The 19,011-nt window shown below is 39.6% G+C and overlaps 1 protein-coding gene across 1 annotated transcript in view; it reads right to left on the bottom strand.

Moving 5' to 3' along the window:
* csmd3a (CUB and Sushi multiple domains 3a) overlaps positions 1-19,011 on the bottom strand; it is a gene marked incomplete at both ends in the record, with an annotated part of 567,839 nt that overhangs the window by 21,234 nt on the left and 527,594 nt on the right. Inside the window, 2 exons of the mRNA XM_079838157.1 lie at positions 3,514-3,587; positions 5,148-5,321. Of these exons, the coding sequence (XP_079694283.1) occupies positions 3,514-3,587; positions 5,148-5,321 (248 nt within the window). The remainder of the gene's footprint in view (positions 1-3,513; positions 3,588-5,147; positions 5,322-19,011) is intronic.

Here is a 19,011-nt window from a genome sequence, read left to right as displayed (position 1 = left end):
CTGAAGAGCCATCAGAGCGGAGGCAGAGATAGCGAGAGTCAGAGGAGGAACAGGAGGACTGAAGAGCCATCAGAGCGGAGGCAGAGATAGAGTGAGTCAGAGGAGGAACAGGAGGACTGAAGAGCCATCAGAGCGGAGGCAGAGATAGCGAGAGTTAGAGGAGGAACAGGAGGACTGAAGAGCCATCAGAGCGGAGGCAGAGATAGAGAGAGTCAGAGGAGGAACAGGAGGACTGAAGAGCCATCAGAGCGGAGGCAGAGATAGAGAGAGTCAGAGGAGGAACAGGAGGACTGAAGAGCCATCAGAGCGGAGGCAGAGATAGCGAGAGTTAGAGGAGGAACAGGAGGACTGAAGAGCCATCAGAGCGGAGGCAGAGATAGAGAGAGTCAGAGGAGGAACAGGAGGACTGAAGAGCCATCAGAGCGGAGGCAGAGATAGCGAGAGTTAGAGGAGGAACAGGAGGACTGAAGAGCCATCAGAGCGGAGGCAGAGATAGCGAGAGTCAGAGGAGGAACAGGAGGACTGAAGAGCCATCAGAGCGGAGGCAGAGATAGCGAGAGTTAGAGGAGGAACAGGAGGACTGAAGAGCCATCAGAGCGGAGGCAGAGATAGCGAGAGTTAGAGGAGGAACAGGAGGACTGAAGAGACATCAGAGCGGAGGCAGAGATAGAGAGAGTCAGAGGAGGAACAGGAGGACTGAAGAGCCATCAGAGCGGAGGCAGAGATAGCGAGAGTCAGAGGAGGAACAGGAGGACTGAAGAGCCATCAGAGCGGAGGCAGAGATAGCGAGAGTTAGAGGAGGAACAGGAGGACTGAAGAGCCATCAGAGCGGAGGCAGAGATAGCGAGAGTCAGAGGAGGAACAGGAGGACTGAAGAGACATCAGAGCGGAGGCAGAGATAGCGAGAGTCAGAGGAGGAACAGGAGGACTGAAGAGCCATCAGAGCGGAGGCAGAGATAGAGAGAGTTAGAGGAGGAACAGGAGGACTGAAGAGCCATCAGAGCGGAGGCAGAGATAGCGAGAGTCAGAGGAGGAACAGGAGGACTGAAGAGCCATCAGAGCGGAGGCAGAGATAGCGAGAGTCAGAGGAGGAACAGGAGGACTGAAGAGCCATCAGAGCGGAGGCAGAGATAGCGAGAGTCAGAGGAGGAACAGGAGGACTGAAGAGCCATCAGAGCGGAGGCAGAGATAGCGAGAGTCAGAGGAGGAACAGGAGGACTGAAGAGCCATCAGAGCGGAGGCAGAGATAGAGAGAGTTAGAGGAGGAACAGGAGGACTGAAGAGCCATCAGAGCGGAGGCAGAGATAGCGAGAGTCAGAGGAGGAACAGGAGGACTGAAGAGCCATCAGAGCGGAGGCAGAGATAGCGAGAGTTAGAGGAGGAACAGGAGGACTGAAGAGCCATCAGAGCGGAGGCAGAGATAGCGAGAGTCAGAGGAGGAACAGGAGGACTGAAGAGACATCAGAGCGGAGGCAGAGATAGCGAGAGTTAGAGGAGGAACAGGAGGACTGAAGAGCCATCAGAGCGGAGGCAGAGATAGAGAGAGTTAGAGGAGGAACAGGAGGACTGAAGAGCCATCAGAGCGGAGGCAGAGATAGAGAGAGTCAGAGGAGGAACAGGAGGACTGAAGAGCCATCAGAGCGGAGGCAGAGATAGCGAGAGTCAGAGGAGGAACAGGAGGACTGAAGAGCCATCAGAGCGGAGGCAGAGATAGCGAGAGTTAGAGGAGGAACAGGAGGACTGAAGAGACATCAGAGCGGAGGCAGAGATAGCGAGAGTCAGAGGAGGAACAGGAGGACTGAAGAGCCATCAGAGCGGAGGCAGAGATAGAGAGAGTTAGAGGAGGAACAGGAGGACTGAAGAGCCATCAGAGCGGAGGCAGAGATAGAGAGAGTTAGAGGAGGAACAGGAGGACTGAAGAGCCATCAGAGCGGAGGCAGAGATAGCGAGAGTTAGAGGAGGAGCAGGAGGACTGAAGAGCCATCAGAGCGGAGGCAGAGATAGAGAGAGTTAGAGGAGGAACAGGAGGACTGAAGAGCCATCAGAGCGGAGGCAGAGATAGCGAGAGTCAGAGGAGGAACAGGAGGACTGAAGAGCCATCAGAGCGGAGGCAGAGATAGAGTGAGTCAGAGGAGGAACAGGAGGACTGAAGAGCCATCAGAGCGGAGGCAGAGATAGCGAGAGTTAGAGGAGGAACAGGAGGACTGAAGAGCCATCAGAGCGGAGGCAGAGATAGAGAGAGTTAGAGGAGGAACAGGAGGACTGAAGAGCCATCAGAGCGGAGGCAGAGATAGCGAGAGTTGTTAATGTATAATGACTTCACCCTAGGCTGCATGGAAGAGTGTGTATAGGCATTGAAGTATTTTTCTTTCTGTATAAAGTCTGTGTTTATGGAAAGATATTCTATAGTTTGTGCTTTTTTGTTTTCTGTTTGTGCAGTTTTTACAGCAAAACACATCGATGCCACTTTTTTCATTCTTGAAGTGAACCTTTTTTTCTGTATGGTGATTTAGATTCACTGTTTTGCATCGCCGCCTTAAACATGAGGCATATCTTCATCAATAGCGCGAACACAGAGGGCACGTCTTGCGCTTGAATGGATAAATACGCATGAAGTATGCCAAAAATATCGAGTATCACAGTTAATACAGTCTTAATCGAATGTAAGCAGTTGACAAATGAAATGTCTATATATTGGATTCAACATTGTGCATTTGGTCTTAAAGTAACCGCACCACCTTCAGTCTGTCCTTAAAGTTAATCAAAGAACAAAAGAAAAAAAATTATCTTTACTGAATAACTTTTGTAGCTAGTTTTAACATGCATTAATCTATATTTCATTTATATACAGTGAAGATAATGCAATGTTATTTTACATTTGATTATTACTGTTAGACCTGAACCTTCAAGCACTTCATTCTTAGCACTGTTCTCCCTTTATGGCTGACTGTTCACTTGTATTCAATAATGTTTTATATGTATGTAACCTACTATCCACTTGTAGTTTTTGCTGTGGAATATTCGTCGGTCCTGCACAATTTTGGTTGCACAATACTATGTAACATCAAAACAATGAAAACAAATAACCATTACACATTATATTCTTTCACGGTCTTTGGACCCCCTAAAGTAGTAGTCACACAAACCCTGGATCTGCCACGGGCTCCTCAAACTGCATCTGACTGAATCAACTTGACAATAAATCAATTGTACTTATAAAGACAGGGCAGAGACACACACACACACACACACACACACTCTCTCTCTCTCTGATGTGGCATTAGCGCCGTCGGATCATGCTGTCACTGGGCCAATGAATATCCTTTTGTCTCAGCAATGATGGAAAATATGATTTTCAACTCTTAATAGGCACATCAGAAGTCACATTGTGTCATTTGAAAGGGCCGTTTTTCCACTTGAAGATAAAAGCAGGCTCTACGACTGACGGGCCTTTGAGACTCAAAGTGAGGGACTTTGAGTGTGTGTATGTGTGTGTGTGTGTCCGCTTCTTACCTTAAAGCCCAGACTGCTGTTCAGAGAGCCGAACTCCGGAGCGCCGGGATTCTCACACGTCGTCCGGTGCGCTTCTGCGGGATATTACATTTTTTTATATTAATATAAATATGATTGATATAAATCTGTTCACAGTTTAAATTACTTTCAATAACCTTATCAAAACTATCTATACGGTCCCTTTATGCCTCATGAGAAAATGTCCAGACTTGATTAATATATAAATTGCATTTTAACTACATTTATGCCAGTACTGATCATGTTTTGTGGTTGTAATAAAATAAAGCATAATAAAGCCAAATAAAGTAATATGAAAGAAATAAAATAAAATAAAGTCAAATAAAGTAATAAAATAAACAAAACTAAAATAATAATATAATAAAAATAAAATAATCAAGTTAAATAAAAATAAAATAACAAAACTCCAATAAAATAATAAAACAAAACTAAAAATAATAAATAAATGAATTAGAAACTTGTGTCAATACTGAGAATGTTTTGTGGTTGTAAACAAAAATAAAAAGTAAAATAAGTAAAATAAGTAAAATAAGTAAAATAAGTAAAATAAATAAAATAAATAAAATAAATAAAATAAGATTTTAATAATAAATAAAATAAATAAAATAAATAATCAAGTTAAATAAAAATAAAATAACAAAACTCCAAATAAAATAATAAAACAAAGAAAACTAAACTTAACTAAACAAATAAATACAAAAATAAAAATAATTTTGAAACACTCGTGCCAGTACTGACAATGTTTTGTGGTTGTAAAATAATAAAATAAAATAAATAAAATAAAATAAAATAAAATAAAATAAAATAAACTAAACTAAACTAAACTAAACTAAACTAAACTAAACTAAACTAAAATAAACTAAACTAAAATAAACTAAAATAAAATAAAATAAAATAAAATAAAATAAAATAAATTAAATTAATTAAATAACATTTTATAAAATTAAATTAAATACAATGAAATAAAAAATTTAATAATAATAAAAAATTAAATTTAAAATAAAATAAATAAATACATAAAATAAATAAAATAAATAAAGACAATAAAATAATCAAGTTAAATAAAAATAAAATAACAAAACTCCAAATAAAATAATAAAACAAAGAAAACTAAACTTAACTAAAAATAAAAAATAAAATAAAAAGAATTTAGAAACACTCGTGCCAGTACTGACATTTGTGGTTGTAAAAATAATCAAATAAAATAAATTAATTTAATTTTATAAAATTAAATTAAATACAATAAAATTAAATACAATTAAACAAAATAATTTTTTTTAATAATATTAAATAAAATTAATAAATACATAAAACAAATATAAAATAAAATAGACCAAAATAATAAACATATATTAAATTAGGAATAAAATACAATAATATAATAAAATATTAAAATAAATAAAGCGCCGGGACTCTCACACGCCGTGTCTGATGCGGTTCTGCAGTAAAAGCATCTGGATAAAGTGATGCAGTGACCCGCAGAATCAGGTCATAATGTTCACATTCACATCAGAGATCAAAGCTGGAGAGGATATTTTTTTAAAAACCCGGTAAAACCCTGCAGTCAGAAGTTGACTGTAAAGCACACAGCATGTTAATGATGGGATGTGACGCACCGATGCAGCGCGGCTGAGATCCGCTCCAGCTGCCGTCCGCTCCACAGCTGCGTGTAGACGAGCCCACCAGCAGATAGGGGGCGCTGCAGCTGAACACCACCTCCGCCTTAAAGATGAAGCTCTGGCCCTCTCGCCGGGCCCGGGCCGGAACACCCGGGTCACCACAGAACCTGGCTGTGGAGAGAGACCCGAGTTTACTGCTGAGGCTACTGCTGAGGCTACTGCTGAGGCTACTGCTGAGGCTACTGCTGAGGCTACTGCTGAGGTTACTGCTGAGGCTACTGCTGAGGCTACTGCTGAGGTTACTGCTGAGGCTACTGCTGAGGTTACTGCTGAGGCTACTGCTGAGGTTACTGCTGAGGCTACTGCTGAGGCTACTGCTGAGGTTACTGCTGAGGCTACTGCTGAGGTTACTGCTGAGGCTACTGCTGAGGTTACTGCTGAGGCTACTGCTGAGGCTACTGCTGAGGTTACTGCTGAGGCTACTGCTGAGGCTATTGCTGAGTTTACTGCTGAGGCTACTGCTGAGGCTACTGCTGAGGCTACTGCTGAGGCTACTGCTGAGGTTACTGCTGAGGTTACTGCTGAGGTTACTGCTGAGGTTACTGCTGAGGCTACTGCTGAGGTTACTGCTGAGGCTACTGCTGAGGCTACTGCTGAGGCTACTGCTGAGGCTACTGCTGAGGTTACTGCTGAGGCTACTGCTGAGGCTACTGCTGAGGCTACTGCTGAGGTTACTGCTGAGGTTACTGCTGAGGTTACTGCTGAGGTTACTGCTGAGGCTACTGCTGAGGCTACTGCTGAGGTTACTGCTGAGGCTACTGCTGAGGTTACTGCTGAGGCTACTGCTGAGGTTACTGCTGAGGCTACTGCTGAGGCTACTGCTGAGGTTACTGCTGAGGCTACTGCTGAGGTTACTGCTGAGGCTACTGCTGAGGTTACTGCTGAGGCTACTGCTGAGGCTACTGCTGAGGCTACTGCTGAGGCTACTGCTGAGGTTACTGCTGAGGTTACTGCTGAGGCTACTGCTGAGGCTACTGCTGAGGTTACTGCTGAGGCTACTGCTGAGGTTACTGCTGAGGCTACTGCTGAGGCTACTGCTGAGGTTACTGCTGAGGTTACTGCTGAGGCTACTGCTGAGGTTACTGCTGAGGTTACTGCTGAGGCTACTGCTGAGGCTACTGCTGAGGTTACTGCTGAGGCTACTGCTGAGGTTACTGCTGAGGCTACTGCTGAGGTTACTGCTGAGGCTACTGCTGAGGCTACTGCTGAGGTTACTGCTGAGGCTACTGCTGAGGCTATTGCTGAGTTTACTGCTGAGGCTACTGCTGAGGCTACTGCTGAGGCTACTGCTGAGGCTACTGCTGAGGTTACTGCTGAGGTTACTGCTGAGGTTACTGCTGAGGTTACTGCTGAGGCTACTGCTGAGGTTACTGCTGAGGCTACTGCTGAGGCTACTGCTGAGGCTACTGCTGAGGCTACTGCTGAGGTTACTGCTGAGGCTACTGCTGAGGCTACTGCTGAGGCTACTGCTGAGGCTACTGCTGAGGTTACTGCTGAGGTTACTGCTGAGGTTACTGCTGAGGTTACTGCTGAGGCTACTGCTGAGGTTACTGCTGAGGCTACTGCTGAGGTTACTGCTGAGGCTACTGCTGAGGCTACTGCTGAGGCTACTGCTGAGGTTACTGCTGAGGCTACTGCTGAGGTTACTGCTGAGGCTACTGCTGAGGCTACTGCTGAGGTTACTGCTGAGGCTACTGCTGAGGTTACTGCTGAGGCTACTGCTGAGGCTACTGCTGAGGCTACTGCTGAGGTTACTGCTGAGGCTACTGCTGAGGTTACTGCTGAGGTTACTGCTGAGGCTACTGCTGATGTTACTGCTGAGGTTACTGCTGAGGCTACTGCTGAGGCTACTGCTGAGGCTACTGCTGAGGTTACTGCTGAGGCTACTGCTGAGGCTACTGCTGAGGTTACTGCTGAGGTTACTGCTGAGGCTACTGCTGAGGCTACTGCTGAGGCTACTGCTGAGGCTACTGCTGAGGTTACTGCTGAGGTTACTGCTGAGGTTACTGCCGAGGCTACTGCCGAGGCTACTGCTGAGGCTACTGCTGAGGCTACTGCTGAGGCTACTGCTGAGGTTACTGCTGAGGTTACTGCTGAGGTTACTGCTGAGGTTACTGCTGAGGTTACTGCTGAGGCTACTGCTGAGGTTACTGCTGAGGCTACTGCTGAGGCTACTGCTGAGGTTACTGCTGAGGCTACTGCTGAGGTTACTGCTGAGGCTACTGCTGAGGCTACTGCTGAGGCTACTGCTGAGGTTACTGCTGAGGCTACTGCTGAGGCTACTGCTGAGGCTACTGCTGAGGTTACTGCTGAGGCTACTGCTGAGGCTACTGCTGAGGCTACTGCTGAGGTTACTGCTGAGGCTACTGCTGAGGCTACTGCTGAGGCTACTGCTGAGGCTACTGCTGAGGTTACTGCTGAGGTTACTGCTGAGGTTACTGCTGAGGTTACTGCTGAGGTTACTGCTGAGGCTACTGCTGAGGTTACTGCTGAGGCTACTGCTGAGGCTACTGCTGAGGTTACTGCTGAGGTTACTGCTGAGGTTACTGCTGAGGTTACTGCTGAGTTTACTAAACCAGGTCCAGGCCGGAAACTCTGCAAACGCTCCAGAACACAGATAAATAATAATATGTATAATAATGATATAACATGATTTTTTTTTTAATTATCTTTGTATAATTTTAATTTTTTTATATTTTATATATATTTATTATATATATATTTATTATATATATATATATATATATATATATATATATATATATATATATATATATATATTTATTATATATATATATATATATATATATTTATTATATATATATATATATATATATATATATATTTATTATATATATATATATATATATATATATATAAACTGTATTATATATATATATTTTTTTTTTCCTGTAATGTAAATAAATAAATAGAATTATAATTATCATTTAATGTAAAAATAAAGCAATCCTATAATATTTCAATATAAATATTTATCATATATATATATATATATACAATATAATGACAATAAACTAATAATAAAAAAAATATATATATAATTTTTATTTATATAATTGTATAAAATTAAAACTTGAAAATAAAAGTTGAGGTCCTAAATTCATAAAACTAAAATTCAAAATACATTAAAAGCTAAATAGAAATTATATATACACACACACATACATATATATTAGTGCTGTCAAACGATTAAAATATTTAATCGCGATTAATCGCATTAATGTCATAGTTAACTCACAATTAATCGCACATTTTTATTTATTCTAAATGTCCCTTGATTTCTTTTTGTCCCATTATTTTTTCTTATTTTAATGCTCTTCTCAACATAGAAAAGTGGATCGGCTTGCTTTGTTCAAATGTTTGTTTTATTGAAAACAACATTGGCATACTGTAGTGTTCGATTTCACACCAACATTCTCACTTGGAGCAAATAATCGCTCACACAATGTAACACTGCCCATCAATAAAAGGGTGAAACAAATACTTTGTTGCACAAACAGCCCCTTCAACAGCCCTTTCTAAGGGATCAAAACAGGGTGATACAAAATAAAATTACAAAGTGCACATGCAAGGTAAACTAGGACTCCGCCTATAGTGCAGTTAAACCAGGGGTCGCCAACTAGCGGACTCCGGTCCGAATCCGGACCGCGAAGCCTTTTGACGTAATGAAACAGTTAACGTTGCAATGCTCACTGTTACTACGTTCAGACCCAGACGCGCGGTCAAGCATGCAGTGAAGAAGAGACTGATGGTGCGTTCACACCGGACGCGAATGACGCGACATGCACGCCGCTTAATCCGCGCCGCAGAATGTCTATTTGCGTCTTTGCATTGACTTAAATCACTCGCGCAAAACGCTTCATTCGCGTCTGGTGTGAATGCACCATCAGAGCAGAAAGCAGCGCTCAAGACAAGCACTTTTAGTTGAAGACCCCTGAGTTAAACCATGGCATAATACGTTTCTCATTTCGGCGTCTCACGCTTGCCATCCACGTTTAATCTTTTAATGGCCCAAACGAGTGCGGGCAGCCGCAGCGTGCCTGATGTTTTGTTTCCGGTCTAGCTACATCCGGAGTGGTGTTGTAGTTTTTCTAACGTTACTAGTTGTTGCAACAGCATGTGAAAAAACTACAAAGTTTGTTAGACCAAAAAGAACGTTAATCTCGCGATAAAAAAATTGACGCCGTTAAAATAGGTTTGCGTTAACGTCGTTAATAACGCGTTTAACTGACAGCACTAATATATATATTAAACAAAAAATGGCAAAAAGCACATTACTTTACAAACACGTTACAAAGCAAAACTACTTAAACTAAAATTAAAATGAAAACTGAAAAATGCAAAAATAAAAGAATTCTAAAATAAATGAATACTACAATAGTATATAAATTAGACAAAAATAACACTAATTTAAATATTTTTAAAAAAATAAAATAATAAATATAATTTAGGCGGAATAGGCACATTTCCCCCTAAATAATAATAATACTTTAAATTATTATATATTATATATATAAATGAATGAAATTGACAAAAGCACATAAAAAATTACTAAAACGAACCAAAATGAAGCTGAAAATGTGAAAATAAAAGCACATTTAAAATATGAATAAAAACGATAGTAAAATAACAGCGTTTAAGAGAGTACACTGGTGGATTGGGATTTTATCTGAACTTTAAGCAGCCGGTTTGTGTTTAATGACAGGACTGTATTTCTGATAGCTTCCTCTCAGGCTCTGACCTCTGACCTCTGACCTCCACCTGACCCTCAAACACACACCTGAACAGGAGGAACACACGGCTCAACAACACTCATGAGCAGATTCAGAACCGAACGGAGAGAGGATTAATGATTCCCTCTCATCCTCAACTCATTTCCACACAAACAAGCAAAGGCTTTTTCTGGAAAACAACATCTTTGAAGAAAATCTGCATATTGTGTTGTGAGGAAATATAAGGGCTCACTAACTTTCTCTGTTTTTTGAAGATTTTTACTGAAATGTGTCCTAGAAAGAATTAAAAATATAGAGACGCTCCAAAAGGACAAAGGAAATCAACACTTTTATACTGGATACAGTGAAATATTTGAGCAATTCTGAGATCAAATCTTACCATGTGCTTCAGAACGGGGTCCTTCAACTCATTAAAGCTGTCTGTGGAATTGCCCGATTTTAAATCAGGATATGATGTCACCGCAGGACATGGTTTTCACTGACAAAACCATCAAGATCCTACACTTTTACAAATATATGGATGAAAAAATGATGGTCATTTACTAAAATAGATGCCTGAGGTGTTTATTAACATGTGTATGCTTTTCTTTTTTATTTATAAAAGTCATAATAAGTAATTTAATGAGACATTTTGAGATTTGGCTCAAAAAATGTAAAAATGTAAAGACAAAGCTGTTTTTATATGACAAAGACATGTTTAACCATTCACTGAATATACTAATTATATTCATTTTTGTTCAAAACTTTGATTTTATAATGTCTCTTCTGCTCACCAAAGCTGCATTTATTTGATCAAAAATACAGTAAAAATTATGAAATATTATTATAATGTAGATCATCTGTTCTCAATGTGAATCAATCTAATATGAGGATCAAGACACATTTAAAAACGGGTCATATTTGTGTGAAAACTAAGCATCAGATCCTCATATGAGAGTGATCAGTGAAGGGTCATGTGAGAGTAATGATGATAAATTCAGCTTTGATCACAGGAATAAATTACAATATACTATATATTCACATAGAGAACAGATGATTTACACTGGAATAATATGTCATAATTTTTACTGTATGTTACTGTATGATTAGTGGTGTACACACACATTATTTGACTCTGAAATGAAGATAAACAGCTGGACGCTTGGCATTTTAATGGCAAACTTGGGTTTCTCTATGCAAAAGCTCCTCTGAGACGGACAGAAAGCATTGCAATCTATTTCCACATTTGATAAGTGTTGATTTGAGCGGATCTACAGTGTTTGACAGCAGAGCTCTGCGGGCGGCGTGTGTTTAAAGATCAGAGGCGGCTCACCTGAATGTGAATCAGTGTGTGTCCACTGCAGGAATACAGGCCAATCACACACACAGATGATTATATAACACACGTCAGTCTCAGTCATAAAGCCTTGCTGCTGCTGTGATTACACACTTTCACACACACCACCTGACGGACAATGACACTGTGTTTTTTTATCATTTATACTCGCTTTTCTCCACATACAGTGAGTTTTCGGACGCTACTGCATTACATCATAAAATATCAAAACAAGTACGAAATACTTACTGTAAAAAACAACAAAAGCTGTGGTTTGCCGGAATAATACAGTAAAAAATACAGTAAAAATTTAAACATATTTACAACCATATTTATACCTGGGATGTGAATGGCATGAAGCGACCTCAGATGCTTCTGACTCCACAGGAGGAGGTGGCGGGCGAGTTGGAACATGCAACGGGAGCGTAGACCACCCTGACGGTTGATGTACGCATCGGCCGCAGTGTCGTCCGAACGGACCAGTACATGCTTGCCCCTTGAGGCGGCGCAGTGCCAAGTGTACTGCTATCAACAGTGTTGGGGAAAGTTACTTTGAAAAGTAATGCATTACAATATTGCGTTACTCCCTTAAAAAGTAACTAATTGAGTTACTAAGTTACTTTTTAAGAAAAGTAATGCGTTACGTTACTTTTGCGTTACTTTTTCTCACCTGGGCTGGGCTTGTTTTTGTTTATAACAAAAAAAGTTATATTTTTGTGCAACAGTAAAGACCTCTTCATATCAAAATTGAAATAATAAGCATGAGGTAAAAATGCGAATTCACGCATGAACACTAGAGGGCGCAGCTCTGCTGTGCTGCCATTCTGGATAATGGTAGAATAGGATGCAGGAGAAAAAAGTTTAACCAATAAAAACAAAAAATCTAGTAATTTTCATTATCAAAGGTCAGCAGCAAGACATTGGTAAATTAAATATAAAGGTAAATGCATAAAAATAGTTGTTTTATTTAACATTTAATTATTGGAGGTTTGCATAGTAATCTGATTTTGCATTTGACTGATTTTATTCATTTTGAGGAGTACAGAATCTTTATTATGCAAGTGAGATAAATAAATGCTCACATTTAGTCTGGAACTACAATAACCCTCATGTTTACACACAACGCCTCTGCACTTATTTTTCTCTACATGGGGGCAGGAGATCTGTTTGTGAAAAAGTAACTTGTGTTACTTTTTTGAAAAAGTAACTCAGATATTTTGTTGTAAATTTGAAAAGTAATGTGTTACTTTACTAGTTACTTGGAAAAAGTAATATTATTACGTAACTCAAGTTACTTGTAATGCGTTTCCCCCAACACTGGCTATCAACTCGAGGCAATTGATATGCCAATGCAATTGAGGTCCCGTCCACAGACCTGAAACTGCATGCCCGTGGAGGAGGCATCCGTGAAGAGCACAGCATGCCTGGACACTTGTTCTAAGGGCGCCCTGGCCCGGAGAAACGAAGCGTCGGACCATGGGCTGAAAGTTTGGAGTCACTGGGACCCGGTACTGGCCGCTCTGCCACGCCCACCTCGGGACTCGGCCATGGAGCCAGTGTTGAAGCGGTCTCATATGAAGCAATCCGAGCGGCGTTACCGCGGCTGCAGATGCCATATGCCCCAGGAGCCTCTGAAAAAATGTCAGTGGGACCGCTGTCCTGTTCTTGAACGAATTCAAGCAGTTCAACACCGACCGGACCCGCTCTTCCGTGAGGCGCGCAGTCTGGCTGACCGAATCCAGCTCCATACCGAGATAAGAGATCCTCTGCGTGGGACAGAGTTTGCTCTTCTCTGGGTTGACCCGAAGGCCCAACAGGCTGAGGTGACGGAGCACCATGTCCCTGTGTTCGCACAACTGCTCCCGAGACTGGGCGAGTATGAGCCAGTCGTCGAGATAGTTGAGGATGCGAACACCGCGTTCTCTGAGCGGAACAAAGGCTGCCTCTGCGACTTTCGTGAAGACACGAGGCGACAGCCCGAAGGGCAGGACTTTGTACTGATATGCCTTCCCCTCGAACGCAAAGCGTAGGAACGGTCTGTGTCGAGGAAGGATAGAGACATGAAAGTACGCATCCTTCAGGTCGATCGCTGCGAACCAATCTTGGGGACGGATGCGTTCAAAAAATGCGTTTCTGCATCCGGAACGGGAGCTTGTGCAGGGCCTGATTCAGGATACGTATGTTCAAGATTGGCCGTAACCCACCCCCTTTCTTGAGTACATGAAGCAGGGGCTGTAGAACCCCGCCTTTATATCGGCTGGAGGAACCGGCTCGACCGCGCCCTTCGCCAGTAGGACATCGATCTCTGACCGCAAGACCTGAGCATCGCTGCTTCGCACGGAGGTGAAGAGTACTTGGGAAGTCGGTGAGCGAACTGAATCGCGTAGCCGAGTCTGATGGTACGGATGAGCTGAAAATGTGGGACTCCGGAGAGCCAGCGGCAGAGTATTGACACCAGTCAGGGCCCCCGGTCCTCCTCCGGGGGGGTGAGGGACGGGTGCGGGTCCTGTTCTCCCTGGGCTGCCCATCTCAGGGCCGCTTGCCCTTACGCTTGCTTGTAGACTAGCAAGCCCTGAGTGGGTTGGGCGCCTCCCTTACGTCCGGCACTGTTTCCCAGACGGAGGCTGCTGCCTGGGTTTCGCAGGGGCGGAGGCGGACGCAAGGGGGGGGGCCCTCGGCGACAAGCAGGCAGAGACGCTGCGAATTAGGATTTTTTTTTTATTTTTTAAACCACCTCTGTGTGCTTCTAGGCCATCGAGAACTGCTGGGCAAAGTACTCGAAGGGCGTCGCCGAAGAGGCCAGCCTGACAGACAGGGGCGTTAAGGAACCGAACTTAGTCGGACTCACACATATCTGCCAGGTGGCCGTGGCAACCCCCGCTGTCAGCCGGCGCTCGACGGCGCGCTGAACGCTCAAGCCCTTACGAGTAGGGTTGGGTACCGAAATCCGGTTCCAATATGGCACCGGTACTTATATAACCGGTATGTACCGGACCGAATCAGAACGCAGATTTCGGTTCCTCATTTCGGTGCCAAAATTCAAACGTGCTTTCGCGCTTTGGCTGAGCCAGAGACAGACGCTCAGCGCTGGTCACATCACAACTCATGACAACTATTCAGTGTTTTCAACCACATCATGTTTATTTCAGGTTTCAGACATTTAAATGTTCATAAGTACTAGCAAAAAATACACACTGATGTCTATGAAAGCGGCAATGACAATCCTTTCAGACGGTTATAATTTGACTAACGTTACGTGTTTTATTCACATCAGATAAATGCACATTATATAGTAACTATATAGTTTACTCTATTCTTCTTCCAGTTCACTGGTCACTTACTTTCATGTATTTCGTGAGACGAGAATGAACTCAAGTGTTGTAAATCCGACAGATCCGATTCTGAGGCGCAAACTAACATGGCGCCGCCCATTGCGCTTTATAGATCAACTAACACACATTCACTCACACATTTGAACATCAGATAGTTCGTGACACAGTTAAGAAGTTTGTGAATATTTTGAATAAAAAGAAAAAACGAAATAAACCCGATACAGCTGAGCTGTCAGTGCTATTGCGGCTGCTGTGGGTCATGTGAGAAACATGACGCGTCGCCATGGAAACATTAAGGCGACGTGTTCTAAAATATTTAGCCAGAGAATATGATCATATTTCAAAATAAAGCTGGAGCTGGAAGCTGGTTTGTAGCAGAGCAAGAATACAGACGACTGCTGTTATTACTGTAACTGTTATTCAGAGTTATATTAGGCCTGTAGTTGGGTTAGGTGGCTTAGGTTTTACTGTGAATTTGTAAATATGTCAATTATAATTTGTAAATAAGTAAATTGTGTTTTGTATTTATTTATATTCATACATTTAAGGATACATTAAACTTTTAATAAATGGTTCAATTTAAATAATAAATAAATAAATAAATAAAAAGTCATTTAATGTCATCCACCTCGTTTGGTGGCCTTTAAAAAAAAAAAAGTATCGGTTCAGGCACCGTAACCGTTTTAAAAGTATCGGTTTGGCACCGGAATCGAAAAAAACCCAAACGATGCCCAACCCTACTTACGAGAAAGGTGAGACGAACAACGCGCCGACGTGACCACGCTCTCCTGAGAGAACCCACGAACGCAATCTCACATGTTTATATGCGAGAGAGATCGTGGCCGTCAAATGAGGACAGGAAATAACCGCATCCAGAAACACACGGTTTGAATGACATCTTGAAAAAGACCCAGGGTCAAACCGTGTTGCTCTTTTAGAAAAGGAAAACCGCTTTTTCAGTGCTGAAGCACTCAGGGAGATGACCGCGGCTCACGCACTTCAGATAGTGCAAGCCTGCGTGAGCACTCAGATACGGAAACGCCCAGCCAACCAACAAAACCAGCTCTTTATCTCCTCTGAAGCGGCCACTCGCTGAAACGCGCCGTCACACCCGCACTGGAACAGCAATCCTTCTCACGAGACTCGAATAACACTCTTCGTAGACACAGCAATGACACTGTTCGGCTCCGAAAAAAAGGCAATGATCAAGCATTCCACTTCCTTATTTATACCCGCGCTGCGTGGCGGTGCGTGGAATGCGTGAATCGCATGCCAATCTCCATTGGCTCGTTTTTAACACACTCGAAGTAGATTGGTCTCTGAGATCAGATCCCAATTCGTCGGTCAGTTCCGACGTACGTTGAACGTGACTGACTGAAAGGGAACTGTAAAATGTTACAATACAGTAAAAAGAACAGTAGAACAAACTGTACATTTAAAGTTTTAAACTGTTTAAAAACATTTTTTGAAAAAAAACTGATTAATATTTTTGTGATACAGTATGTAAGATTTTTTTATTTATTTGAAATGGCAATAATAATAATAATTATAATCATTTAATCATTTAAATTAATACTTTTACTCAGCAAGGCTGCATTAAATTGATCAAAAGAGACAGTAAAGATATTTATATTGTTACAATACAGTAAAAATACAGTAAACATATTTAAAGAACAAACTGAAATTTTTAAGTTTTAAACTGTTATAAAAAATATTTTACAAAGAAAACACTGATTAATATTTTTGTGATACAGTACCAATCAAAAATTTTGGGCTATGTAAGATTTTCTTTAAATTTTAAAATCGATAAAATTTAAATGTTATCATTTTAAATAATACTTTTATTCAGAAAGAAAGCATTAAATTGATCAAAAGAGACTTTATAAATATATTTATAATGATACAATACAGTAAAAATTAAACATTACAGAACAAACTTTACATTTACAGTTTTAAATGGTTAAAAAAATCCCCCCCCCCCCCGACTCATTAATATTTTTGTGATGCAGTACCACTCAAAAGTTAGATTTTTTATATTTATTATTAAATGTTAAAATACCGTAAAAATACAGTAAAATGTAAACATATTTACAGAACAACCAGTAAATTTACAGTTTTAAACTCTAAAAATTTGTTTTTTTGATACAAATTACTCAAAAGTTTGGGAGTATGCAAGTTTAAAAAAAAAAAAATAATTTTAATGAATACTTTTACTGCATTAAACTGATCAAAAGAGACAGTAAATATATTTATAATGTTACAATACAGTAAAATACAGTAAACATTTACAGAACAAACTGTACATTTTCAGTTTTAAAATGTTTATTTTTTATTTTTTATTATACAAAAATATGACTAATTCATATTTTTTGTAGTAATACAGTACCACTCAAAAGTTTGGGGTATGTAAGATTTTATTTTAATTTTACAATCACTAAAATATAAATTTGATCATTTTAATTAAAACTTTTATTCAGCAAGGATGCATTAAATTGATCAAAAGATCAAAGATGTTTTTTTTAAAAATTATACAAAATTATGACTAATTAATATTTTTGTGATACAGTATCACTCAAAAGTTTGGGGTATGTAAGATTTATTTTATTTTAAATTGGAATTTTTTTTAATAATTCATATTTTTATTCAGAAAGGCTGCATTAAATTGTACATTAAATGTATTTATAATGTTACAAAAGATTCTATTTCAAACAAAATCCTGTTCTATTGATATTTTTATTAATGAAATTAATCCTCAAAATATATATATATATATATATATATATTTATTGCGAATTAATTATTTATCATTAATTTTACAATTTAAAACTGTAATTTACAAAAAAAAAAAATATTTTAATCCCATAAATCCAACAGCCCTTTCCTGCTAAATGAGCAAAGCCACAATGCTACTAAAATCAGTTCTGGTCCTTTAACGCTCACTGACGAGCCAAAACATTATCACGTGTGGACATGTGGATCTATTACAGCTGTCACAGAACTTTACACGTTCTCTGAATTTCTGGACTGGACACTGATGGAAGGCATATATAAGCATATAAAGTAACGATGCAAACAGCCTCAACATATAAAGACTCACTTTATCATTATATATTCCACAAGCAACGGCAGGCCACAGAATCTGTGATGCACGGAGAACGTTTTTTTTTTCCTTTCTTCCACAGAACAAATAATTTCAACACCTCTAGGCTAGAGCAAGTTCTGCATAATAATGAGACGTGGAGCCCGTCAGGCCCGGTGTCAGAAGAGCGGTCCGTGATGAATAATACAATGCTTTAGAGGAGCAGCAAACACACAACAGGAGCAGATCTGAGTTCAGCGCATTCAATATATCCAGAGCATCGACTGATGGCAGATCACACGCTTTCATATTCACCACCTTCTGTCAATAGGACACGCTTTGGTGCTGCATTACTCTTTAAAGCATTAGAGGCACATTTTCTTGTTAGATACTGTATGCGGGATAACATATTATCTAACCAAACATGAACATTTGGGATAAAAACACATTCTGCTCACCGAGGCTGCATTTATTTGATCATAAATACAGTAAAACAGTGAAATATTATTATAATGTATATCATCTGTTCTCTGTGTGAATATATAGAAATGTGTAATTTATTCCTGTGATCAAAGCATCATTACTCCATATTTTTATTTATTTTAAAATTTCAGTTATTTTTTTATTTTTAAATTATTATTATTTACAGGTTGTAAATTTTCAGTTTTTTTTTATTAACGCAGAAAAATGTCAAAAATCAGGGTCCCAAAAATGAACAGAAAATATACAATGTAAATAATGATAATTAAATAATAATAAATAAACATTTAATTCAATATTTTCAGGTTTTGTAATTATTTTTTGTATTATTATTTTTAGGTTAAACATTTAATTTAATATTTTCAGTTTTTTTAATTTTTAACAATTTTTTGGTTTAAAAATCAGTTATTTACTTATTTGTATTATTATTATTATTTTATTATTATTATTTACAGGTTGTATATTTTCTGTTCATTTTTGGGACATTTTTGCAATTTTTTCCCTATTTTCTGTTTTTTAATTAATGCAGAAAAATGCCAAAAATCAGGTTTGTAGACATCACAAAAATAAACAGAAAATATAAAACATGTAAATAATAAAACAAACAAATAAATAAATATTTAATTTAATATTTTCAGCTTTTTAATTTTTTTTGTGTTAATTTTAGTTTTAATTTTTATTTGTTTTTATTATAATTGATTTTTTATTATTATTTTCAGGTTGCACATTTAATTTAATATTTAATGAATTAATTTATTTAATATTTTGTATAATTTAATTTGTCATATATTTTCTGTTCATTTTTGGGACATGTTTACAACCCAGAATTTTTTTTCCTTAT

Source organism: Gobio gobio (assembly GCF_949357685.1).
Source record: "Gobio gobio genome assembly, chromosome: 15".
Taxonomy (NCBI): domain Eukaryota; kingdom Metazoa; phylum Chordata; class Actinopteri; order Cypriniformes; family Gobionidae; genus Gobio; species Gobio gobio.
Note: the sequence above shows the minus strand (reverse complement) of the source record. Positions and strands in the feature narration are given on the sequence as shown.